Consider the following 26848-nt stretch of genomic DNA (forward strand, 5'->3'; position numbering starts at 1 on the left):
TTAGCAGGAAAACTGCAGCCTCCATATAGTAAAGGGTTTTTTTGTTAACTTTTTGGGAAGCTATAATATTAACGTCAAAAAAGACATGAGACAACTTACAAAACAAGTTTTAAAAAAAAATTATAGAGGTTGCAATTTTCCTTCTAACTGGCAGGTTGTAAGTAAAATTTAAAGTAGGAAGGAACTGATTGTGTTTTGAGCTGATAGGAAGAAAACAACACCTTTCGTATTTCAGACTTCAACTTCAGGAGGAATTGCGCTTATTTGAACATGTGGCAAATGTTTTCAGACAAATGTATTGTTTCAGGTTGGGCTTTATTAACTTCCTTGTTAAATGGTGTCCAGAAATTTCCGGTAAAGAAAGCTGTCTTACCTCCTCACTAGAATCCTCCTTTTTGGTAAGAGAGCAGTCTGTACTGGGAAGGATGCCATTGCTCAAGGAGGCAGGACACAAGTTCCTTTATTTTCACTTCTTCCCCCACCTGTTAGTAAAAAGTAAAAGCAGTTTATTAAAAAAATCAGCTCCAACAGCAACCACGAAAGAATAATTGAAAGGACATTAAATATTTGCCTGTATTTCCAAAAATCATCAGAATTGTTTTTCTTCTGATGTAGTTTTCAAAAACCCCCACCAAATACTGTGTTCTTATTAAAATAGTCCACTAAGTCAAGCAAATACAAAGTGTTTTTCCTTCTCTTTTCTGGTTAAGGGCTTGGCTACACTTGTGAGTTACAATAAAGGAATCGCGGGCACACTAGCTCGCTATCTGTCCACACTGGCAAGGCACGTAGAGTGCTCAGACTCCATGGCTACAGCGCTGCTGGTACTCCACCTCGGCGAGTGGAATAAAGTTTGTTGTGCCCTCGCTGAGGTGCCGCGGCGCCAATGTGAGCGAGGTGTTGCTTTACTGCACTCTGATCAGCCTCCAGAAACGTCCCATAATCCCCTTAAATCAAGTGGCTACTCTTGTCATTGTTTGGAATCGGCTGTAGGAATGCAGAAATGCCCTTTGAAAGCTCCGTTTCTGACAGCCGGCTGCTTATCTGCTCCAAGACAAAGCAACCATTAGTGTGGAATGCTGTGAGAGAGAGAGAGAGAGAGAGAGGTGGGGGAGGTAAGAGGGGTCTGCTGCTGTCTGAACTTACAAGACAGCATGCTGATATGCTCTCAGCCCCCCACATACCCACTCTCTCTCCCCCCACATACACACAACACACTCCGTCACACTCCACCCCATCCCCCCATTTGAAAAGCACATTGCAGCCACTTGCATGCTGGGATAGCTGCTCATAATGCACCGCTGCAAGTGCCGCACATGTGGCCACGCCAGTGCGCTTGAAGCTGTCAGTGTGGACTGACTGCAGTGCTTTCCCTACTGTGCTCTACGAGGGCTGGTTTAACTCAAAGTGCTCTACATCTGCAAGTGTAGCCATGCCCTTTAGACCCTGCTCTTAAATTCTTGTACTTGTACTTAACTTTAAGCATGTGAGCAGTACTCATACTCCAAGTGAAGCATGTGCATAAGTATTTGTAGGACTGAGGCCTTAATTTTAATAGTTATACCTTGTATTTTATCACTGTTTTCTTACTAATATTACTTCTTGTTTAGATCCAAACCAGGCTCTTCGGCTTTGTCTGGGCAGCACTGCTGTTGGGGCCCAGTACGGGGCTATCTCAGCTCTGAGTATCAACAATGACTGTTCAAGACTACTGTGTGGCTTTGCAAAAGGACAGGTAATTGACATTTAATAGGAGTAGGAATGTTGGGGAATAAGAAGGTTAGGGAATGATTGTTTGAAGGATAACAGTTTCTCTTGGTGCAGCGTGCTTGTCTACCAACATCTACCAACATCTCTTCCTAGGGAGCTAGTTGATTTGGGTTTAAGCCTTTCCTGTTTGATCTGAGTGTTATCTAGGAACTATATGCTCCACTTAATCCTGAATTATTTTGAGAGCTCGGATTAATTTGAGTAACTCACATATGAATCTTTCCCCAAAGTTTGGGGCTGCTCAGTGTTATGGTTTTATGTATTATAATGAAGCAGTAGGTCCAAAGTTTGACATGCTTTGGGGAAAGAGGGCTCTGATTTAGTGTTGCAGTTTGCACCTATCTCTGGTCCTAAAGAAAGACAAATATTATGCATAGTTATAAAGTCAAAATTCCAAGGAGATAAAGTGTTGTATGTAATGTTGTAGCCATGTTGTTCCCAGGATATATGAGAGAGAGAAGGTGGGTTAAGTAATATATTTTATTAGACCAACTTCTGTTGGTGAGAGAGATGAGAAAGCTCATCTCTCGCCAACAGAAGTTGGTCCAATAAAGATATTACGTCACCCACCTTGTCTCTCAAGGAGATAAATTTCATATCAGAATAATATTTTAAGATTAAGAGTCTCTGCAACCTTTTCCATAACCTCAACGTGCGTGTCCTTTCTTCATTTATCTTCATCTCCTTTTGTGCCTTTTTTCCACCAGATACCTTTCTCTCTTCTTTCATAACAAGGAAAAATATCTGCCTCCTGTAATAGTATCCCTACTCTGTTGTCTTATTTTCTTCATTTCATTTCATCATTATTCTCTCCTTGGGTTGTGATGGGGAGTGGAAGGGAGGAAGCAGGGTGATGGGTATTAACTTGGGATGTTGTAAAGTAAATACAAATACATTTGTTTCTGTATACACTTTGATTAGCAGTGGCTGAGATGCCTGCTTTTCAAGCCAATTTCAGTAAGTAAAAATTGGAGACCAGAGTTTCTTACACGCTAGGAAGATGCTTGAACATGTTTTTTCCCCCACGAAGTCATGTTCTAGTGAGTTTTTATATAATACCCTGAAGTGGGGAAACTTGAACATTGCCTCTGTGTGCCCCTCTCATCTTTCTGATCTATATAAGGCTTGCGCAAAACTGAGGGTAACAATATGGAACTAAATCTTTTGTTTTGTTGGTCTCAGCACACATCACCCACACTTTTAATATTTTTTAAACTCTTACTTGCAAATAAAAGTTGTTCTATAAAAATAAAGCATAAAAGTATATAAAAGTTGTGTTAAGAATTTTAGCTTTCTAGATGTGTTAGAACTCTTAGATGTAGTAATGGTGAAGTTCTGTAGCAGCATTATAGCTAGAGTAACAGGGAAATCTAGTTAGTTGCCTGAGCATTTCCTGTTTCAGACCATGATTTCAGTTGCTCAAGCTCCATAACATTCTGATCTTTCATGCTGAAATTTTCTCTGATCACTACTGGAAGGTTAGTGGTGTGTGTGTGTGTGTGTGTGTGTGTTTGGGTTTTTAAATTTAAAGTTTGAGTAAAAACTATTCAATTAGAGAACGAGAGAAAAATAATTTCTCAATTTTTTTTAAAAAACACCATTTAAAAATATTTCCTTTGTCACAATAGCTAAAGACAGAAAATTGAAATGTAGCAAGGAGGTGGTTAGTAAAGGGATGCAATACCTTTTGATAGTTTGGTGGAAACTGGTTTTAATTAGGCTGTTATGAATCTATGAAAATAGCACTTTGCATCTGGGTGTTCAGTTTTGAATTTTTTTAAACATTTTTTTTATGTACAGTCAGAGGAGGTAAGCTTATGGGACATGCACACTGGAGCATTGCTGCATCCTTGTGATATTCTAGGATATGCATAGGATTCCATAGGGTGCCATTTTGTTTGTGCTGCTGAAAACTTTGTGCACCCAATGCATAAAGGTTTCAATGAGTCAGTGAGACAAGTCTGAGGAGAACTCTCACTTTAAGTGTGGAAAAGCCAATGCCCTGTTGATCCTCTAGCCAAACAGTTCCAGGTCATGGAATCTCTAAAATAATAACAATAAAATTTTACATTAAGACCATATGGTAAAGCACTCAGAAGCTGGGATACATGGAAGTTTTATTGAAGTACACTCAGCCTTAATTCTTCCCTCTTGTGTGCATGCTTTTACAAAGCAGTCTTTAATTACTGGTGGCAAGCCCAAGACTGTGGAACATGATTCCAAAGAATCTAAACCTCACCACACTTCTTTGACTTTACCTTCCAAATAAAATACATACAGTGCAGCATGCAGATATAAAATAAAATTTAACATGCAGTTTTCCTTGAGTGGACAGAGATGAGATTAGAAATTTTTTTTTTGTCAGATGCTAACATGTCACATGCAATGCTGTAGAGTGATCAAATATCCTGGTGATAGGCATGGTATAAGAATCTGAAGAGAATGGAATGATTTATGGTCAACAGGTCTGACCTATCCAGAGCAGTGATCAGTAGTAGATGTTACACATAGATCTCTAATGTTATAGGAGAAATTGTATGAACTGTTGCACTATTTTAAAAATGGTATATTGTAGATAATTAGAGTGTATTATAATTATCCATTCAATTTGATATCATATAAGGTGACAAGAGGTAGGTTTTGCTGGAAATTGAGAGCTTCTGTGGATTTTTTTTTTCCAGGCTGTGCATGGACAAGCAAGATAAAGTGTGCATCAAATCAAATTTAGAAATAAGTTATCAGATCCCCTTCATAAAATGAAAATCTAAGATTGGAAATTTCTTGGGAACTGAGAAACTTGTTAATTTATTGATGCTCAGGGAGGCATGGAGAACATCTTGTTTTAGTTTGCACTCTTGATAACAAAAGCCTGTATTGAAGAAAATTAACTTTGTTTGCAGATTACCATGTGGGATCTGGCTAGTGGGAAACTTTTAAGATCAATAACAGATGCTCATCCCCCAGGAACAGCAATTTTACACATCAAGGTAATAAGCATTCAGTATTCTTATTATATAGTTCCCTAATAATCCCAGTAGTAATAGACTATATGTCTTGATGCAGGTAGATCTCAAAGTGGCTTTACAAAGGAGATGATCTCAAAATGCTTTAAAAGGTATACTGATGAAAAGCATTATATAAGAGCCAATACCATTTTATCTAGAGCTTTGTAAAATGGATGCAGATTTTCTTTTTATTTTCTTTTAATTATCTTAGAGTTTTTTCAAGATGAAAAGCAGTAATTAGAAAGTGACATCTACTCCATTGTTAAGATTGCAGCTGAGTTTCTCTTAAAACTTTGCTCCTGTTCCCTCCAAAATCTGCAGATAAGGGTCTAGTAGCCTCAAAATTGATAGGTTAGATCTGGGACTGAGGTAGAATTTCCTCCCAAATTTGAAGTGATGCATCCTAATGAGAGTCCAAAAGTTCTTTGGTTTGTTTTTGCAATCTTGGGCGGGGAGTGGGACTGACAGAGAGAGAAACTTTGGTTTATCAGATTCATCTTGCAAGAACAGCAGATTAGCTGACTAAATCTAACTTAGAAGTTAAAGCTTTAATTAGCAAAGCAAGGTAGGTATGTTACTGACATGCCCTCACTACTTCTGCCTCCTTCTCCTTGGTGGTGCACATAAAGAGCAAGAACCAAAGCACAAGAAGTGCATGCAAGAAGCTAAAGGAGTCTCTTTGGAAGACAGTGCTGATGGGGCTCTGTCCTAATTGTTCCTTGCTGACAAACGAAATGGTCCTAAGTTTAGCAAACAGCCTGGAGACTCTGTTTTCCCAGATGAGCCACCACCCTACCCCTCAGGTGCTTAAAAGTAGGAAACTAAGAATAGGGTGCAAGCCAGGAGGAAGCATCTTCAATGAGATCTTCATGGATAAGACCAGTATTCCCTTCAGTCCCAGACTCGATAAAACCCGGAAGTCCCGTTCTCTGCCTTTGGGAAAAGATCAGGTATTCTTCTTTAAGTAATAGCCCTATGGGTGCTCCATTTCAGGTATTGATGCTCCCACATGCTTTTGCTGGAGATTTTTGGCAGCAGTTCCTATTTTGTTCTGTACGTGCACTGTATCTCTACTTGTGCCCCAACTTGGGATATATAGAGGTTGCAATGAACAAACTACCCTCAGTTTCTTCTCCACTACCTATGTCCTGAGATGGAAAATTTCAGTTGTGCCAAGTAATATAGCTAGTTACCTGTTTCTTCTTAGTTTCTTAATCTTTAGTTAAACTAGTCTGTTAGGACTAGGTAATCAGTTTTTATTTAAATAGTTCTAGTTTAGTTTTATTTTGAGCTGATTTTAGGTGCTTTTTAGGGTCCCTCCCCTTCCCTGAAGGAGCTTTTTTCCCCTTTGGGGTATGCCTAAATCCCTAGGATTTACGAGTTGCCTCACTTGCCAGGAGTCCATCTGAGTTATTGATGGCCACTTGCACCATATTTGCTGCTTGGTGAATACTTGTGTAGCAGCCAAGTGCAAGATTTGCTCAAGATTCAAAAGTTATTCCAGGAAAAACAGAGCTAAAGCTTCATCTCCTTACGATGGAACTTTCCCTCCAACCTGCACCAGGCCTGATAACTGTCTTCAAGTGACCACAGCTCCCTGTCAGCATCCAAGTGAGAATCTAGCAGTATTATTTGTTCCCACGTGAAGGACAATCAGTGGATTCTTTCTGCTCCCATTAGGATCTTCTTCAGCCTAAGATCCACATACTGTATCTTAGCTCCTGGCAGACAGCACACTCTTCTGTTCTCTGGATCAGCTCTAGTAACAGGCCTGTCTGCCCTTCTTAGTAGGGAGTCACCAGTCACATAGACCTACCTCTTCCTGGTGTTGGTGTGATTGGCCTTCCTCCTGTTCTTTCTGGCTGCAAGTCCCCTTGTCTTTTGTTCTCCCTTGCAATCTTCTGCAAGTCATTCTGTATCCTCTTGGGGCTCTGAACTCTGGCTATCTCCATTGTCTCTTCCCCTCTTCTTGTAGGACTAGCCACTCTTCTCTTCTTCCTTGTCCTCCTCCTATCTGTTACTGCCTGCTGTGCCCCTTCATTTTCCAACTCGGCAAACATGTTCCTGAACTCTTTCTTCTTCACTCTGATCTTTTTCCTCTGCCTGGTTCTCATAGTCACATGCTTCCACTGGCCACTTTCCTCACCCAGCAGTCTACCCTCACAGTTGTCTAGTCCAGCTTGCATCTCTGAGTCTTGCCTTCCCTCCATCATTTGCTTGAATCCCCTTTGAAATGCAACCATAGTTTTCACCTGCTTCTCCAAACCTTGGATCGTACCTTCCATCAGCTCTACCAGACGGCACTTCATACAAACTAAGTTTTTGTCAGGTACCCATTCCAGGATAATGTACATCCTGCAGCTTCCACATCTGGTCATCTTCATTGTCTCTTCCATCCCTTGTGTCACTACCGCTGCTGCTTTTGTATCTGTCATAGCCTAAGCTTCTGACGAGGACAAAACAAAATAACCAAACCTCTCCTCCCCCAAACTCCACTCAGAAACTCCCCCTAACATCCCCTGTTTTCGTCTGTATGCCACTGGCTGGCTCCTTCACTGCCTTTATATGCCCCCAATCAGGGAAGTCCTGCCCTCTAATCAGGTCTCCACTTCTCTCACAGCACTGCCCCCTATCAGCCTCTGCAAATTGAAAAAAGAAAAAACACACACACACTCACTCATTGCCCATAAGGAACAGGGGCTTGCCTCCTTGCTTCTCCTCTAACAGAACTCCCACTCAAACTCCCCTGTCCCAAGATCCTCAACTTTATCTCTGTGACAGAGCGTTTTCCTTCCATTCCTTAGTCACATTAAAATGACTAGTAATATATTTGATTAGTAATCTTACCATGCTCACGATCAGAGACAACAGAATCTAGCTGGTCTGCAACATTCAGACCTCTCCCCAGTGACTGGTAACATAGGACTTAAAAAAACAAAAACAAAACAAAAAAAACCTACTAAGGATGTTTCCTCTATCTGGAACCTAGACATACTGAAACTTTAGTGTTTTCTCCCTCAGTGTTTCTCTTGGAAGAAAGGAATCAAAGGGTAGGTGCTTAATAAACTTCCGATACCCGTATTGGGGGTTTTCAGTCATCCTGGACTGGAATCAGTTTTAGGTGGTGGGAAGAAGCACTGTCAGTTTCCCAAAACACCGCTTCCATTACCAGAATGGGATACCTTTGGGGAGTCCTTCACCTCCCCTGCAGGTTGAAATTTAGGTAGATAATGAATCATTTTACAGATACCAGGTTGGGGCAGAAGCACTATCAACTCCCCCCACATCTTTGGCACTGCAATAGAAGGCCAATGTGCTGTCATCGGGTTTGACTTTTTTAAATTTAAAATTGAGACAGAAAAGGTATAATCTAATTCTCTGTTCAGTTTACAGATGACCCAACGCTTGCAATTTGCAATGACAGTGGAGGCTCCGTGTTTGAGCTGTCATTTAAGTAAGAGAATAACTATGTTTTGTGGGAAAGTGACAGTAGAGAGGAGTATTAATTCTGAATCAAAGTTTTTAGAGCTAAAAAAGGATTTGAACTAATAGGGTATCTTCCAAATGGTGAGAAACTCATAGATCAGGACCTTAATAAAATAAAATCAAATAAAGGTACAAAGTTTTATTTCAAAGCCTACAGCAGAAGTAGCATAGAATCTTTCTCTGCCTAAATCATTAAGCAATGTATAAGATCTCCACACCCACAGCACAGGTGTATGTAGAAGACCACATTTGGGGATCACAAGGAGAGAGTATTCATCCTAATGTAGCACAGTTCAACAGATTCCTCCCTACCTTGGACCATATGTTGGAACTAAGATTTGGCCTTACAACTGCAGTAAAATATGCAATTTGATCAAATTTGGATATATTTAGATGGGCGTGAAAAAGGAACTAGAGCAGATTGGTGACTGCAGCTGTGGGGAAAATTACCATTCCCTTAGAAGCTCCTAATCCCATACTCCTGCAGCTGCCCCAAAGTTGCTCCCTCTCTCTCAGCCTGCAGTGCAGCTTTTAATCTTCAGGCCCAGTTCTCCCAACTCTTTCATTGGCAATAGCTGCAAGGTAGTTCTCGGCAGCTTTCTTCCTTTGTGTATAACTTGTGTTATATGCAGCTGTGGGCAGAGACAGGAGTATGGGATTAGGGCCTGACAAATTACAATGGGTGGGGTAGTGCTAACTCTTGGTAATGGGCCAGGAGCTGCTAAAATGCTCTTAAAACAGAATCCCAGTCACTCATCCTGTCCGTGTCTGTGATATGCCTTGAAATGCCATAAAAGCAGTATCCCTAACTCTTACCAGGCATTGTGAAAAGATCTTTTTTTTTGAGTAGTTATCTGAGATCATGTTTTGAATTTTTTTTTTTTAAAGTGTTGGGCAGGCCCATTCTTGGCACTGGACAGGTATTCATCAAGTTGATTGCTTTGTTTTCAGGAGAGTTATGGGTGTGAGAACATGTGAGTCTCGATGTCTGTTCAGTGGTTCCAAGGGAGAAGTTTGCTGTATTGAGCCCTTACATGCAAAGACTGAATTGAGAGATCATCCTATCACCCAGTACTCACTACTGGCAATGGCTTCCCTAACTAAGGTATTCTGCCTCTCTCATAATCTATCTGTGCTAAATTAAAATGAAAGATATTGAAAAATATAGACAAATTATTTTTGTAACTTTTATTTTATTTTATTTTTTGGCTAAAGATTCTAGTCATTGGCTTGAAACCATCTTTGAAGGTGTGGATGACTTTTCCCTATGGTCGTGTGAGTAAGAACAAGTAGCTTCTTTTTGGATTAAGGTCACAGACAACTCTTATGGTGAAGTTCACTCTTAGATCTTTGTATGAGGGAGTTATGGCAGAGGAGACTATGGACCTGATTTATACCAGGACCGGGACTGAGATGGGAGGCAGTGTTTCTGAAGGCTGCATCAGATGCAGTAACTTCTATGGGCGGCTCCTGCAAGCAGGGATAGCGGAGGTATAGGAATGCCTCGGCCATGCCTCCCTGAGGTAGTGGCTCCCATGGCATGGGGCATAAAGATGATTATGACCTGTAGTTGACACCATAAGGGGGAAGAACTCAGTCTTTTTTAAAATCAGTTTAATGAGACCACAGGCAATCAAATATCTTAACCATAATCCTATCGTTATTACAAGGTGTCCCTACAGGGCAGAGTTAGTGCCCTAACTGTACATTTTCATACCTTAACACGTTTGGAGCTCAATCATAGAATTCTTAGTTTTGGAATAAATACAACTTGCCTGTAACATACTTTACTATAAATTACTATGTCCTCTCAGTCTTAACTCCTTTTTAACATAATTTTTTACTGGTAATTTGTACACAGTGCATGAGAATGCCGTGTTTCTCTGTGGACAATGTTGCAGAGAAAATACGATCTTTTTGGTGTCAAAAGTTTGCTTTTCCTGACTTTCTAAATGGATTCTCAAGTGCTGGAGCAGACAGAGACCACTGGCATCAAGAGTTCCATCTGACCTGTTCGTATATCGCACTGAAATCAGAGTGAGTGTTAGCCTAATTCTGTGTACACAGTATTATAAAGAGGCTGTTCTGTCTCTCTTTTTAGATGGATCCCTCTAGTGTGCCACTGCTGGCGTGGCATTTTGTTGCTGCACAGAACTCTGTGAACCCCATGCTTGCCTTCTGTCGAGGAGATGTTGTTCATTTTCTTTTGGTAAGTCTGAATTGCTTGTTGCCTACTGTCTTCTAGATAATTACCTCTAAAACACTGGGACAGAAATTAATTTACTCTGGATCGATGTCGTCCTGTGATGTGAATCACTGCAGTTCACTTTTGAATTGGGAAAGACGTGGTGTCTTTTTTTTTAATTGGCTTGGCAATGCTGTGAGACAGTGCCATTGTATAAATATACCCCAAGTCTAAGATGGCTAGATCAAGTGTGTTTGTAGTTTTAATATAACGAAGTTGAAAAATGTTTTCTCTGGATCCATGCTGAACCTTCTTCCTCCGCTTAACAATTTTTATTGAGTTGTCCTGATTTGGGGCCCAGTCCAATCTCAGTGAAGTTAGTGGGAGCTGGAATGGTTCTTAAGGTATGTCTACATTGCACTGTAAACCTGGACTCAGACTCATGTTTGAGCCCCAATCCTCCTACCATCCACACACAAATATTTCTGACTTGGGTGACTAACTCCTCAGGATCTGAATTGTAGGTCCTGCCGGGGTGGTGGGACTTGGACCAAGTCCTGTCTTTTCGCTGTGTGGACACAGCTCGAACCTGGGTTCCCAGACTCGTGTCTGGAGAGTCTGCCAGTGCTGTCCCACAATGTCCTGGGCCAGTGTTTATTGGTCCTCTATCAAGTACCCACTGGATACCCAGAAACTGGAAGCACCCCTTCGTTCCAGTGCTGACTGTTGAACTTGGAACACAGTTAACCAGTTCCTGTGTTAGCTATGGCCAACAACAAGAAGTAGTTCAGCATTAAGCCCTACACCAGATGTGCTGCTAACTGACCATGGGAATGCAGCCAGATTCTGGTTAATCTCTGGTGCAAGGAAAATAAGACATTTGACATCAGCAAGAGTACCAGAAATGATCACGTCTTACCAGGAAATTGCATTGTTTGTGATGTTGGTGGTTCACCGGACAGCTGATCAGTGCAGTGTGTGAATCAAGCAACTCAAGTCCGATTACCGCCAAGTCAGGGATGACCACCACATCTCTGGGAACTCCCTGTCTACCTGCCTCTTCTGTCAGGAATTCAGCCAGGTGCTGGGAAATATGCCAACCACTAAGCACACAGTGGTACGTTATACTCTAAGTGGAGATGGTCATCCCTGATCCACAGGTGCCACAAGATCAAGCTTAGGAAGTGACTTTTTTTGCACATGCCTGTCCCCGAGGAACCTTTGCGGCTGGAGCAGCTACCACATTTCCTGGGTCCACACTCTGAGGAAATGTTTGAGGATGCCCTGGGGGAGCAGTAGGCAGTGGAACGAGAAGCAGAAGTGGCACTGGAACTTGGTAAGTTTCTGCTTCCAGGTTTGTTCGTATGTGGATGGGGTGGATTTCTGTCTTATGACCCAATGAAATGATTATTACAAGCCAGGTGTTGCAGCATGTATCTGCTAATGAGACAATGCACGCCAATGGCACGGCCAGACCCACAGCCACCCCCACAACATGGAATTCAAAATAGCTACTGGGAAGTGAAAACAAAAGCTAAACAAGCAGTTATGATGAAATTTTTACTCTATACTCATAGGTTACAAAGTTGTGTTGGGGCATTAAAATTAAGGGCCTTATACTGCCTTCCCTGAAAGTATGCCCCACTGTACAATTTGGCCACATCAGACCATCCCAAACTGCCTGTTCAGTTAGTCTAAACTGTAATAGGTATGTGTGTGTATGTAGTCCGTGGTACCATATTAAACATCCAAAATGCAGAAGGGGATGGTATTCAGGTGATGGATGCTCTGAGTCCAGGCTATTCTTGGGATAGGTATTTAATTCTTGGATGGTGTATCATGAGTCCAAATTGTCCAGGATGTGTGTTTGTAGTCCATGGCAAGCTGCGGTATTGTAAGCCCAAGCTGCACTGTGTTCACTGCATGAACGCAGGGAGCTTTCAGGGAGGCTGCAATACATCTGCTGACTAGAGTACTATCCTGTTAATCCCACCATGAATTTTCACCAAATCCTGTTCGCTGCTGATTGCCAGCTCTTCCTGGAGCAGGAACTACAGATGAACAGTCACATTTCAGAGCAGGATATTATTAGGGCCTCCTCTATAGGCCACTAGCCCCCTCCATTTATAGATTTGCGTGTGATACACATAAAAAGCTTTTTAGCAGACACGTCTGGCTTGGTCCTGGTAGCCTGGAACAGAAGATCCCTTTGCTATGTCTTCCAGAAAGTGGACTGCCTAAACAGATTCTAAAGCCATAGGTAGCAAACCACACCAAGTGTCCCTCTGTCTGCAACCATAAGGGGCCAGTGGTATGGAAATTTTATAAATTGATTTTGTAAACTGGACTTTATGATAATGTCCGATGGCTTTCTGCTCTGCACAGCTCTCAAGTATCTAAAGGGCATCTGAGAACTTTGGTTTTGTTATATTCTGAAAAAAAATGATTAAAAAATATAATTTGAGATTGTTTGAGATTCCACAACCACTTTTGCTACAAAGGAAGTCAAATTTTTTGGACATACTCAGATAATAATGTATCGTTTCATTTGTCTTGGCAGACCCTTCCACCTCTGCAGGGCACCCACAGTCAATCAGGCGTCTTGCATTGTGTACACTCGTACAGCGTCAAGGAGGAGGCTGATATTAATTAATGACGACTGCAGAACCAATGGGAGAAGGAGGCAGGCCAGGTTGAAGGACAGAGAGAGACTGCAGAGCATGAGGAGAGATTGGCAGCATAGCTGGACCATGAGCTGGGCTTGAGTGCAGCACTGAGAGCTGTTTGAGGAGGAGCTTGTGCTCAAGACAGTAGGAGTGCAGGCTCCAGTTCCATCTGCACCTCCCACTCCAGCTCTTTGCCCTGAGTCCTCACCACACTATGTCCTGCAGCCCACTTCGGACAGTTCTGTTGTTGGGTGGTCTGTGTCGCAAGGAGTGAACGCTTGCTGGAATGGGCAAATGTTCCCTGTTCATTCCTCCACTTCAGTGCAGCAGTGGTAAGTGTGTGCAAAACACATCAACAGGATCAAAGAGAACAAATTCTGCCTTTGATGGTGGCTGGCCTGGCTGTCAAGTTTTATTAAATGGATGTGCAAAAACAGACTCTTGCACACAGGTGTGGTGTCATGAGGATTGTTTATTACCTTAACTAAAACTGAACTACATAAATAGCAATCCATAAGTGGTGGGTTGAAGCACATGCCCATTTTACAAAATAAAGATAAACGCTTATAAAACATAATATAGTCTATCATACCCATGAGCTTAAATTCTTCATAAAAACCATCACCATTGGTAGAAAGTGTGAAGGGGACCCAGCCAGTCCCTCAGGTAGTATTCAATCACTGTTCCTATTATTGATATAGGGACTCATTCATTCATCTATTGGGGCCATGCAAACCATAGTATGGGCACACAAAGCATCCCTGATTTCCATTGCATATGTGGAACTCGCTCCAGTTATGACTGTGTACTGGTTCTTTCTGGCTGTGTACTGGTTCAACAATACAGTAGTGCCATGAGTCCACTCCTGACAAAATGGCCCACCTTTTTCCTCAGAGCACAGCAGGCCATTTATAACAATGACGCCATTTATAACAATGTCATTTGGTAGGATTAGTGTCACCACTTGTCCATGAAGGTAATGTTTTTATCTGCAGGAAATGCTGGCATGATGCACTTAACCAGTACAATCCATGCTATTGTCTGTGAATCTATGTCTGTGGTCAACCAGGGACTGCAGGATGATGGAGTAGTACCGTTTGCAGTTTATACATTCATGTGCTTCTTGACGAAAACAAACTATGGACACATGAGTCCCATTAATGACCTGGGATCAGTTTGGAAAGCCCATTCTCTCAAAACAGGCAGTTATTTCAGAAAGATTGTGATGTGGTGGACATAAACAAACCTCTTCCCCCACAGTTGACTTGCCAGCACCAAACTGGTTAGCCATGGACCTGTAGGATTCGTGGTAATCATCTTCCTGACGACTGTTGCAACCCACTTCTGAAGTGGCTTATCTTCTGTGTTTGTCCTGAAGCTGGAAGGTCTAGCAAGCTGATCACAAACCTCCAGGAATGCCCACTTCTCCATGTGAAAGCTCTGGTTATCCCAGGTCCGTATGATGACGAGATCCCACCAGTCAGTACTTGTGACCCTGCTGTAGAAGCACCTGTCTACATATGGGCAATCTGGGAGTTATAGCAAGAGTTATGAACGTCATCAGCAGGTTAGAGTCTGCCATGTCCATCTCCTCCTTTTGAGAGGTGCTTTCAATGGGTCAGAAAACGCTGCTGAAATGTCCACCAGTGTCTCAGGAATGTTTTGCCTGTTTCCTGAAATAGGAGTGAAAGCACAAGCTGGACAAATTCTTCCAATGGCAGTTCATCCATGTTGCTGACTCCAGTTGCTGGGAGCATGAATATGGCTCAGCTGCACGTGTGGGCAAGCTGAGAATTTCCAGTCAAGTTGCTGCAGGATGGGCAGACAAGTTTTCATGGTGTACTGTGGGAACCCCAAAGCATAGAGCGACTATAACTGGGGAGCATAGTAGGAAGCCTGGGATATGCCTCCAGAATCAGAAGGTTTGACTCAGGTCTGTGTAATGCAGCCTGGGTGCGTCAGCACAGTTGTGTGACTTGGGTCTAGAAATTGTAAACCTGGGTTCATTGTGCAGTGTAGGCACAAAAGTGTGGGCTTGGAAACACTGAGTCTGGAGATTTGTGTTCCACAGGCCTGGGTTTACAATGCAGTTTAGACATGCCCTTAGAGAGCAACTGAATTGTGGGGAGAGGATTTTTCCAGACTGCTGGATCTGAGGGATGTGTCTAGACTGAGTGGCTGAGAGTGGCTAACTACTTGGGAAAGGCCCATTGGCTTGTGTCAGGGCATGAAGTTTCTACAGTAGCAATATGATCAGAGAGCGAGTTGCTTGTAAACAACTTACGGTGTATTTTCAAGAGGAAGGATGGTCTTATGATTATGGGTAATATACTGGACTGTGACTTGGAAGATGAGATTCAGTGTCCATCTCTGCAAAGATTTCCTGTAAGACCTAGAGCAAGTCACTGAGCTCTTTGGGCTTTAGTTTTCCACGGGTATATAACTAAGGTAATTCATTCTCTCTCTCTCTTTTGTTTTTATTTAGATTGTAACCTCTGAAGGCTAGGGACTGTTTCTTACTATGTGCTACTGCAACACCTAGAACATTGGGGTTCCTGTTTGAAGTCTGTACGTGCTATCATAATGCAAATACTGTTTCAAACAATATACTGTATAGTCAATTATTTTTGAGGCAAATAGTTGATACATTTACACCTTGTATAATGTTCAATTTGCAGTAGTGGCCATTTAAATTAGCTACAATGTAAAAAGTTCTTTAATTTTATGCCACTGTCCTTATACTTTATCTTGCTGAAAAATAGCTTCTGAGGGCAGAAATTTTTCACTGATATTTATTTAAGCCCTGAGGTGACTGCTTATTATTTAAAGACAGATTGTTAAATTCTTCACAGCTATATTTTGAACTCTCCACATGCAAAGAAGCCTTATTTCAGTCTTTGTTGCTGCAAACCCTATGTTTTGTGCTTGGATAAATCAAAATCCATTATTAATTAATCCAAAATTAATATTGAAACTCTAGACGTCGACTTACGTTGATAATACTAGAGAGCTACTCAACCCCTCAGCAAGAGCCCTCCCACAAGGGGTTAGCCCCCTTCTTTTCATTGTGAAATATTATACTGTGAGAGGCATGGTGAGAAATGATGGGCTCGATGGGTAACTGGCTCTTCACATACATTGTTCTTACCCTCTCTCTAAGGTGGTCTGTAGAGGTGTCAAGTGTATACACCATCTTCTAAAAACCAGACTGTTTTTTAAATTAATACAACAAAAACTTCCTTGTGAAGGAGTTGGGGTTGTTACACAAACACACAACCACAACAACAAGGGAATAAAGATAAGCTAATTTAGAATACAGTATATTCCGTCTATTCCTTCACTTCTAGGCGCACACTTTATTGTATGCCAAAGGTTCTCAAACTGCAGAATGTATTCGGGGGTGGGGGGACGGGACGGGACGTAAGCTTTAGGGGAAAAAAAATTCTGCTCACATTTTACCCACAGCAATGAATAACTAGCAAAGCTGATTCTCCCTGACATATCAGGTCCTCATATGACACTGTGCATTTTGACAGATTTCTGTTAAGCTTGCATAGCATTATACAAAGTCGTTGCCATCTGTATGTTAATCTGTTTGCTATGAAATGGTGTGCACTTTTAATTGTAAGCATGGATCACAATCAGTTTTGCTTTTGCTCTTATTACAATGGATTGTTGGCTCTTTTTGAATCAATGTTTTATTGTTTTTAATATTGAGTTGCATGTTTTGTTTTTATTGGCATATACACTTGTGGGGTGGGGTGGTATAAAATATTAGACACAAAAAAGGGGTGCATGGTCAAATAACTTCGAGAATCACGGCTGTATTCCACAAGCCATGCACTTCAGCCATAACTCTGTTCACCCACCTATTCCTTTTTGTACTACCCTCTCCCAGCACTAATATTGCAGATATGTAGTGTACTAGTTTGGAAACCTGGGATTCCTATGAGGGCAGAGTTAAGGTTGTGGTGTGAATAAAATCTGACCAGAAAGTATAGCTCCTGTTGGAAAAGGCTTATGTTCTCACAATGCATGAACTTTCTCCGTTGGCAGCTGTTGGCATTCAAACTTTCACTTATGACAGGCCTTGACAGGCTTAGATTTTTATCAGTAATTATTAGTAGATGTCTATTTCACTGTGCATACACAAACGTATGAAGAAATATTTCCTTTAATGATCATTGAAACTTACAGATATGCAAAGTAAGAAAAATGGTGCTTGAGAACTTATTAGAGTTTGATTTAAGGATATTTTCTTTGTATATTGGATGTGATGTTGTCTATGTGTGTGTTCTTTGTTAAAGCTTTAACTCTTGGAATCTCAAGGTCTACTGTCATTAAATAGTTGACTGACACCCCTCCCCCTCCAGTTGTCTGACCCCCATAATTTCCCACAAGTGTAAAAATGTAAATCGATAGAAAAATGGTTAAAACACATAATTTTGTGCAACTGTGGACATTTTAAGTTGATTAAAAATAAAAAAGCTTAAATAAACATCAACCTTGTCTGGAAAAAAATAAAATAAAACCACCCAAAAAGCTCTGCCAATCCTAATTATTTGCAGTGTTGTAGCTTAGTTGGTTCCAGGATATTAGAGACACAAGGTGGGTGAGGTAATATGTATTGTTGGACCAGTTTCTAGTTATGATAGATGATAGCTAAAAAGACCCTAAATCAAAACAAACCCATTGCACCCTGGATCTACCAAACATCAACATCTACCAATATTTGTATAGATAATTTTTTTTTAAAATAGATCAGTCAGCCAACAAAGGAATGTTGGATTGCCATGGCCAAATTTTGGCCAGAGCCCAGATTTGGATACTTCCTATTAAAATATATGAAAAGTAATTAAACAAAATACATTAGAAATACAAAGGACATAAACTAACACTTTGTGATGTTAGACTCTGAAAAATCAGTGACTTCTAGTGAGAAAAGGAATTTATGCCCCATTTTAAGGCCATTTTAGGAAGCCGCCTCAGTGATGGTGCTGTTAACAGACACATCTAGAACACTGATACTGGAGAAAATCTGAAGACCCTGGAACTGGGCTTCCTTCCTCAGTGGAAGAAAATTTGTTCTCTCATGGCAGGTTTTGGGTTCAAGAAAGCACTAAGTTTGTGTGTTTGTCTTGTCTAATTCCATCAGGTGAAGAGAGATGACTCAGGTGCAATACATGTTACTAAGCAAAAGCAACTTCATCTGCACTATGACCTGATCAATTTTACTGTAAGTATTGATCCAGTAACGTTTTTTCCTTTGTGTTCAGATGGAGATAATAGCCTGCTGTGTTTTTAAATGCATGTCAACATCCCTCAGCTTCAGGGTGCTGTAATTTCACTCTACAAACTTATTCTAACAAACATAGCCCTCTCTTTGTGCATGCAAATTGGCTATTTGGATCTGGAATTTATGAACTGAAATTAATTTATTTGTTGTAGCTTTTTAATAGAATCCCATGTTTAAAAAATGGTTAAGTAGTGGCTATGGGGTGAAGAAACTAGGCTGTCCAAAGCTGTACAGTGTGCAAGCTAAAGAATGCATGTCCCTGGTGAACAAAGTGTATGAATGAAGGCTTTTTAAGCATGGGGCCAAATTTTACTGGTCAGATTCTAAGTCCTTATAAAAAAAAAAAAAATTACTAAGTAATGGCTCCAAAGGTGCCGGGAAGCTCTAACATTGGTTTCCGTTGTGCATATATTTTGTTAAACATCAAACAGGAAGACAAGATGTTAACACACAAATTTACATGCAAACCCTAAAAACGCATTTTAAAGAGCACTAAGGATATAACGATCTAAAGAAATGCCACAGTGAACCAGTTATGTTTGTTGGCACTTTTAAATCTCTAATTTAGCAAGTGAAATTTCTTGAAAAATAGATGCACTCTGAAAGCAAACAGAAAAGCCTTTTCCGTTTGGGAGTATGGCCTAATGTATAAATTTTAATAGGAAATGGGATGAAGGACTCTTGAATTCAATTCCTAGCTTTGGTGGGGTTTATTGTGTTCCTTTTACTAATGCTAATAAGACTTTTGGTCCCTTATCTTACTCAGGGGATTGAGAATAATTTTGTATTCTTCAAGTGCTTGCTTATATCAGTTCCAATTAGGTGTGTGCATGCCGTGTGCACAGTGGACAGAAAGTTTTTCCCCTAGCAGCACCTGTTGAGTCGGCTGTGGAGCTCCCTAGAGCGGCACCGCCATGGTGCTCAATATATGACTCTGCTGACCTGGCACCTCCTCAGTTCCTTCTTACCGCTAGTGATGGTCATTGGAACTGTGGTGACTTGCTTAGCAAGCTCTCCCTGTTTTTCCCTAGCTTTTCAGTTTAGTATAGTTTTAGAGTTCTCTAGCCTAGTTGAGTTTAGTTTAAGTAGTTACAACAGATAGCTGTTGGGAGTGGGCATTTCGCCTCCAACCTGACCGCGTTCTCCCCTTGGGGACTTGGGTATGCCTAAGTCCCAGAGGTTCAAACCCTGCAAGACCTGCAACGAGCCCATGCCAACGGGTGACCCCCATGACACTTGTTTAAAGTGTTTGCGGGAAGCGCACTATGCGGACAAGTGAAGGATTTTTAAAGGGTTTCACCCCAGAACACAAAAGGAGCAGGACTTTTGCCTCAAGCACTTCCTTATGGAGGCAGTGCTCAGTCCACAAATTGCATTGTGCCACAAGACCCTGCACACAGCTCATCGGTGCACAGTGCCCCTGTGGCAGTGGCAGAAGCAGCACTGCAGAAGGACTCTGGAAGAGACCCATGGCACCGCTGCTCCCCGGCGCTGAAACCAGTGGGAATGGCCCAGCACCAATCCCATTCCCCAGTGCAGGAGTGGCACCGGAAGCAGGGGAGGAGCGGATCTCCGACTCCGGGACCCATCCCTTTGGAGCCAGCAAATGGGGCATGTCCTGGGGAGGAGCACCCATTGCCAAAAACTTTGGAGCCGGCACCGTTGATTTCGGCCCTGTAAGGAGGATGGTAGCGTCTGGTGCTGTTGGACTCCTCCATGAGCCGGGTGATTGAGGAGGTGGAATTGCTAGACACCTTTGAGGCTGCGAGGGACTTGATTGCCATGACGGCACCATGGTCTTTGTCCTTCGAGTCAAGCCTGCGGTGCCACAACGTGTGGCAACGTCTCGAGGCAAACCGGTGATGCTTAGTCCTTCAGCACTGTTGGCGGAGGCAAAATACCGCTCTGGGTCCCGGTGCCGATCCTGCTCCTGGCACTGGTCGTCTCGACACCAGTCCATGTCCCCAAGCAGACCCCGGTCGCTGCACTGTTCCCCAGCCCAGCCACTCTCGGCACTGCCATCCTGGTCCCCGTCTTCGGACTTGGAGGCGAGGTCTAGATACTCTGAGCAGGACCGGCACAGGTCAGCGTGTGGAAGGCCTGGTGTGGGTGCAGGGCTATAGCCTGCGCAGTGGCAGGGACCAGCGCAATGGCCATTTTGGACCCCATGGGCGTACCACCAGGCCCAGGGCACCCAATCCAAGGGTTCTAGTTTGGTGGTGTCTGAACCAAGGGTGCCGGAGGCATTGGCCAGTCGCCCCACCCCCGGGGTGCTGAGGAGGTACCGGCTGCACTACTGCCCCTGGAACTGATCCCCGTTCCTGAGCCAGATCCAGGGGTGGTTGGCCCTGAAATAGAGGCGGGGCCAGAGGCCCCTGGGGACCAAGAGGGTCAGGAGGACTGTGTTCCCCCATTAGCCTTCTCATCCTCCCCCGGACAAGGCAGTTGTGGGCACTCACCTTGGGGCTGTCACCCCATTGACAGCTGTGCCCACCAGGACCGCCTACACAGGGTGGCATGGATTGTGTTTGCAGGCCAAGGAGGTGGTAGAGTCAGAGGACCCTAAGGTTGAAATCTTGGCCACGGAAGGCCCCATCAAGAGTGGCTCTACCCCTTATCAAAACTATCTAGGCCAACACAAAGATTATTTGGCAGACCCCGGCTTCCATCCCTCCAACCGTGAAGGGTGTGGAGAGAAAGTATTTAGTCCCTTCTAAGGGGTATGAATACCTCTTCACACACCCACAGTCCTGCTCATTTGCAGTAAACGAGGAGGAGAGGCAGGTACATCAAGCCTCAGCGCCCAAGTCAAAGGGCGCCAAGCGCCTGGATTTATTCGGGCGCAATTTGTACTCCATGGGGAGCTTGCAACTCAGGATTGCCAACCAGCAGGCAATCCTGAGTAGATGCAGCTTTAACTCCTGGAACTTGATGCTGAAATTTAAGGAACCGGTGCCAGCAGAGTCGTGGGAGGAGTTTGAAGCTATCTTTGAGGAGGACAAGGCAGTGGCACAGATCTCCTTTACAGGCATCACTGGACACTGCGGACTCGGCAGCGTGTACCTTGTCCTCTAGAATCTCCATGAGGTGTAGCTCATGGCTGCAGTCCTTGGGGCTTCCACCCAAGATTCAACAGATTCTGCTGGACCTGCCTTTTGATGGGGCAGACCTGTTTGCGGAGCAGATAGGCTACATAGCCTAAAAGACTCCCAGTCTACTCTGAAATCCTTGTGTGCGCAACCCAGCATAAACATTTTAAGTGACAGCAACAGCAGCAACACTCCTATCCTTCTAGGCCAAGGCAGGACTTCTATAGGAGAAGGGGCAGGAATGGCAGGCACAAGCCTTCCCACCCCATGCCTGGGCAGGGCCAGAGCCCGACCAAACCATCGTCGGGCTCCAAGCAGGCCCTTTGAAGGTATGCTCGAGGATGGCGCACCAGCCACGATTCCAGATCCTTCCCATTCTTTCTTGAATTGTCTGTCCCACTTCTACTGTGCTTGGTCCCAAATAACTTCGGACAACTGGTTCCTCCGTATGGTGGAAGTGGGATATTCTCTCCTGTTCTGCTCCTGCCCGCCCTCCCTCCCACCCCCCCTTCCCTGTCCCTTTCATGAGCAAATCCTTATCTAGGAGGTGCGGGCACTCCTCGCCATAGAAGCAGAGGAGGAGGTTCCTTAGGAACTCAGGGGCAAGGGATTCTATTCCCAATACTTCCTAATTCCCCAAGGTCAAGGCGGGGTCTCATACCCATTCTAGATCTGCGGGTTCATGGCGAAGTTGAAGTTCCGCATGGTCTCCCTGAGTACAATTTATCCCTTCTGTATCTGGGAGACTGGTGCCACCCTTGACATGACAGACGCGTACTTTCACATAGCTATTCGGCCTGCAGACAGATGATTCCTACAGTTTGTGGTCGACCACAAACATTATCAGTTCATGGTGCTCCCCTTCGGCCTGTCAAGAGACCCCCCAGGTGTTCACCAAGTGCATGTCGGTCATAGCAGCCTTCCTCCGAAGGACACAGTGCAGGTATACCCCTACCTTGAAAACTGGCTGCTCAGGGGGCGCACCAAGGAGCAGGTGGAGTCTCAATTCCAATTAGTCAGCTCCACTTTTGAGAGACTGGGTCTCCGCCTCAACGTGAGCAAGTCAACCTTGTCACTAGTCCAAAGAATAGAGTTCATTGGGGCAGTGTTGGACTCGTAGGCAAAAGCACTTTTGCCAGAGTCCCGATTCCAATCCATGACAGACATTATTTAAGGCCTCAGGCAGTACCTGACCACTACAGCAAGGAGATGTCTGACTCTCCTCGGCCACATGGCAGCCTGCACTTACGTGATCTGGCATGCCAGACTGAGGCTCAGGCCACTCCAGGCATGGCTTGCTTTGGTGCATCACCCGGGGCGTGACAGCCTGATCTCAGTGATCACGGTGCCAGAGCAAGTACTAGAAGTCCCTCCTATGGTGGCTCAACCTCAGAGAGTGGATGAAGGAGTCCCCTTCAACAGCTCCCAACTGTCCTGGTAACGGCTGCGTCAGCTCTGGGATGGGGGGCACATTTGGGAGACCTCCAAACACAGGGCCTATGGTCGCAGCACAAGCTCGCTCTCTCCATATCAATATCAAGGAACTGAGGGTGGTGCGACTAGCATAGTGCATGACAGTTCTAATGGACAACACTACTGCCATATTTTACATCAACAAGCAGGGTGGAGCCCATTCCTCTCCGCTATGTTGGGAAGCCCTCCGGCTATGGGAGTTTTGCATAACCCACTCCATTCACCTAGAAGCATCCTATCTACCCGGAGTTCAGAATGCACTGGTGGACCACCTCAGCAGATCCTTCCCCAATCATGAGTCGTCCATCCAGCTGGATGTCATAAACTCCATCTTCCAAAGGTAGGGGTTTCCCCAGGTCGATCCATTCGCTACCTGGAACAAAAGAAAGTTCCCAGTTTTCTGCTCCTTCCAGAAACACAGCCCCAGGCTCAATCATGGATACATTGCTGCTGTCCTGTGGAAGCCGCCTGCTCTACGCCTTTCCCCGATCCCTCTTGCACAAGGTCCTATTCAAGGTCCGCAGGGACGGTGCGGAGATAATTCTGGTGGCATCAGCGTGGCCTCGACAACACTGGTACACCACGCTCCTGGAGCTGTTGGTGGATGCCCCGATCATGTTGCCACTCCTCCCCAACCTGATCACCCAGGACCCCGGTCGTCTTAGTCACCCCAACCTCCAGTCCCTCCACCTCACGGCCTGGAAGCTTCATGGCTGAACCTCGGGGGCTTCTGTGCTCGGAACAGGTAAGGGAGGGTCTTACTCAGCAGCAGGAAGAACCCCACTAGGGCCACATATCTGGCAAAGTGGAAAAGGTTTACTTGCTGGTGTGACCAGTGTCATACACCCCCACTTCAGGTGTGTATACCTCTCATCCTAGAGTACTTTCTGAACCTGAAACAGCAAGGTCTGGCTACGTCATCCATAAAAGTACACCTCGCTGCTATCTTGGCTTTCCACCCGGGAGCGTCTGAATGTTCCGTCTCTCCCAGCCCCATGGTTGGCTGGTTCCTCAAAGGTCTGAACTGATGGATGCCTCTAGGGCAGGGGTGGGCAAACTTTTTGACCCTAGAGCCACAGCGGGTACAGAAATTGTATGGTGGGCCGGGTAGGGAAGACTGGGGGAGGCTATGCCTCCCAAAACAGCGAGGAGTGACCTGGCCCCTGCCCCCACCCAACCCCCCCTGCTCCCCACCCCTGACTGCCCCCTGGGACTCCTGCAACCTATCCAAACACCCCTGCTCTGTCCCCTGACCGCCCCCGTGGGGCCCCTCATCCCCTATCCAACCCTCCCTGCTCTCCCCACCCCACATTACCTGTTGGCTGGGGGAAAGGGGTGCTCAGTCCTTTCCCTGTGCATTTCCCCTCCTCGTTTGGCTGCTCTCCCTGGCAGTCGGGCAGGGCTCACTCCCTGTCTGGGCTTGGCTGCTGGGGACGGGGGTCAAGCATGCTGGAGATGGAGGGGGGCCCTGGCTTGCTCTACCCCTGTCCCTGGCAGCAGGACTCAGGCCCCTTGACCGTCACCATCCCCCTCCGCAACTCCCCCTGCTCCTCGCCTCCCCACCCCGACCTCCCTCTGTTGTGCCCCCTGGAGCACCAGGTCTGGCAGTGCTATAGCTGTGCCACCCGGCCGGAGCTGCAGCCACACTGCCCAGGTGCTGGGGGAACTGTGACCGCAAGAAAGGCGGGGAGGGAGGAGAGCAGAAGGGGAGGGGACAGGGGCTAGCTTCCGCCCCACTCACCACGCTGCAGGGGAATTGGGCTGGCTCCTCTGCAAGCCTGTCCTGATCCTGCTCCCTGGCAGAAGCTTGTGGGCCAGAGGGAAGGGTCCTGCGGGCCGTAGTTTGCCCACTTCTGCTCTAGGGGAAAAACTTTATTGACTTTGCACGTGACACACACACACCTAATTGGAATGGATACGAGCAGCACATCTTGAAGAACAACAATAACAAGAATGTGAGTAAGGATTTCAGGGAGGAAGGCAATATAGATGTGCCAGGTATATATTAAGCTTTAAGAGCAAAAATTGTTCCTTTGACTAAAGACCTACAGTACAAGAAATTAAACTCTGTGAGGAAGTTTCTCATAACTGGGTGCTCCAGAGAAAATTTTCTGGTTGTCACCTTCCTTGTAGTTACACTTTTGTCCTGTAAAATAGTTAGATTCTAAACTTCAGCCTTACCCCAAACACCCAGAATAATAACTTCTGTATGCTGCCGGCTACCAATAGCTTAAGATATTAGTGCTCTAGGGTGTTTTTGTAGTATATTGTCCTGATAGTTATGCATGAAATGTTGCTGAAGTTTGACATATGCCTTCTTTCCAGTGGATAAACTCACGCACAGTAGTGCTTCTGGACAGTGTGGAGAAGCTGCATATGATAGATCGCCAGACGCAGGAGGAGCTGGAGACTATAGAGATTTCGGAGGTGCAGCTAGTATATAACAGTAGTCACTTCAAATCACTGGCCACAGGAGGCAATGTCAGCCAAGCATTGGTAAAGATCTATGAACTTTGTAGCCTGCTAGTGTTTTACTTGTTGATTGATAACACTCTTTGAAATTTGCTTTTTTTAAACAGGGAAGTTTAGGATTGCCTAAAACCTTTTTAAAGAGCCTTTTTAAAAAGCTTGGTTTCAGAGTAGCAGCAGTGTTAGTCTGTATCCGCAAAAAGAAAAGGAGGACTTGTGGCACCTTAGAGACTAACAAATTTATTTGAGCATAAGCTTTCGTGAGCTACAGCTCTGATGAAGTGAGCTGTAGCTCACAAAAGCTTATGCTCAAATAAATTTGTTAGTCTCTAAGGTGCCACAAGTACTCCTTTTTTAAAAAGCTTGTTTATTGTTGATTTAGTGAGAATTCTTGAAGTGTTGCCTCTTCACATTCACGCTTATAGGATGCACCATCGTCCCACTGAGCCTCAGAACCCTCTTCAAAGATAAATATAATGGTGACTGTAGCAGCTGGTTCTTCAAGATTGGGCAGGTAGAGTGACTATTGCAAAGGCCACATTTTTCCCCTTTTTCTCAGCGTTCCTCTTCTAAAATTCTGAGTGGAAGAAACTGAAGTTATTGGGGTCTCCTGGCCTGTTATAATGGCAGGTCCCAATACAGAGTGCTGTAAGAGGGTTCTTGTATGGTCTCATTGGATGGTGTTTTTCAGAAAGCTGCTGAAGCTCAATGGTGCTGGGGTGGGTCGCATCCCAGAAGGGGGAATACAGACTCAAAAATGTAGGGTTGGAAGAGACCTTGAGAAGGCATTAAATTCAGCCCTCTGTGTTGAGGAAGGACCAGTTAAACCTAGACCATCCTTGACAAGTGTGTGTTTGTCTGACCTGTTTTGAAAACCTTCAATGATGGGGATTCTGCAATCTCCCTTGGAAGCCTGTTCCAGAGCTTAACTAACCTTATAGTTAAATTTTTTTTCTCCGAATATCTAACCTAAATCTCTTTCTGCTTATTAAGCCCATTACTTCTTGTCCTACATTCAGTGTACATTGATCAGTCTTCTTTGTAATGGCCCATATTTGAAGACTATTATCAGGTCCTCCCTCAGTCGTCTTTTCTGAAGACTAAATGTGCCCAGTTTTTTACCTTTCTGCATAGATCATATTTTCTAAACCTTTCATCATTTTTGTTGCTCTCCTTTGGACTCTCTCCAATTTATTCAAATCTTTCCTGAAGTGTGGCAGCCAGAATTGGACACAGTGCTCCAATTGAGACCTCACCAATGCCAAGTAGAGCAGAACAATTATCTCCCATGTCTTATATACAACAGTCCTGTTAATACACCCCTGAATATTAGCCTTTTTTGCAACTGCATCACATTGTTGACTCATACTCAATTTGTGATCCACTAAAAACCTCAGATCCTTTTCAGC

General features: G+C 44.2%; 1 protein-coding gene across 6 annotated transcripts in view; it reads left to right on the forward strand.

The window, feature by feature from the left end:
• VPS8 (VPS8 subunit of CORVET complex) overlaps window positions 1-26848 on the forward strand; it is a 224996-nt gene that overhangs the window by 38381 nt on the left and 159767 nt on the right. For all 6 annotated transcript variants that reach the window (XM_073360260.2, XM_073360261.2, XM_073360262.2 and 3 more), the window contains exons 7-14: window positions 1611-1735; window positions 4671-4757; window positions 8162-8229; window positions 9213-9366; window positions 9477-9536; window positions 10363-10470; window positions 18268-18348; window positions 25296-25466. In XM_073360260.2, coding sequence (XP_073216361.2) covers window positions 1611-1735; window positions 4671-4757; window positions 8162-8229; window positions 9213-9366; window positions 9477-9536; window positions 10363-10470; window positions 18268-18348; window positions 25296-25466 — 854 coding nt within the window. The remainder of the gene's footprint in view (window positions 1-1610; window positions 1736-4670; window positions 4758-8161; window positions 8230-9212; window positions 9367-9476; window positions 9537-10362; window positions 10471-18267; window positions 18349-25295; window positions 25467-26848) is intronic.

The sequence above is a fragment of the Lepidochelys kempii genome, chromosome 9 (genome assembly GCF_965140285.1).
Source record: "Lepidochelys kempii isolate rLepKem1 chromosome 9, rLepKem1.hap1, whole genome shotgun sequence".
Taxonomy (NCBI): Eukaryota; Metazoa; Chordata; order Testudines; family Cheloniidae; genus Lepidochelys; species Lepidochelys kempii.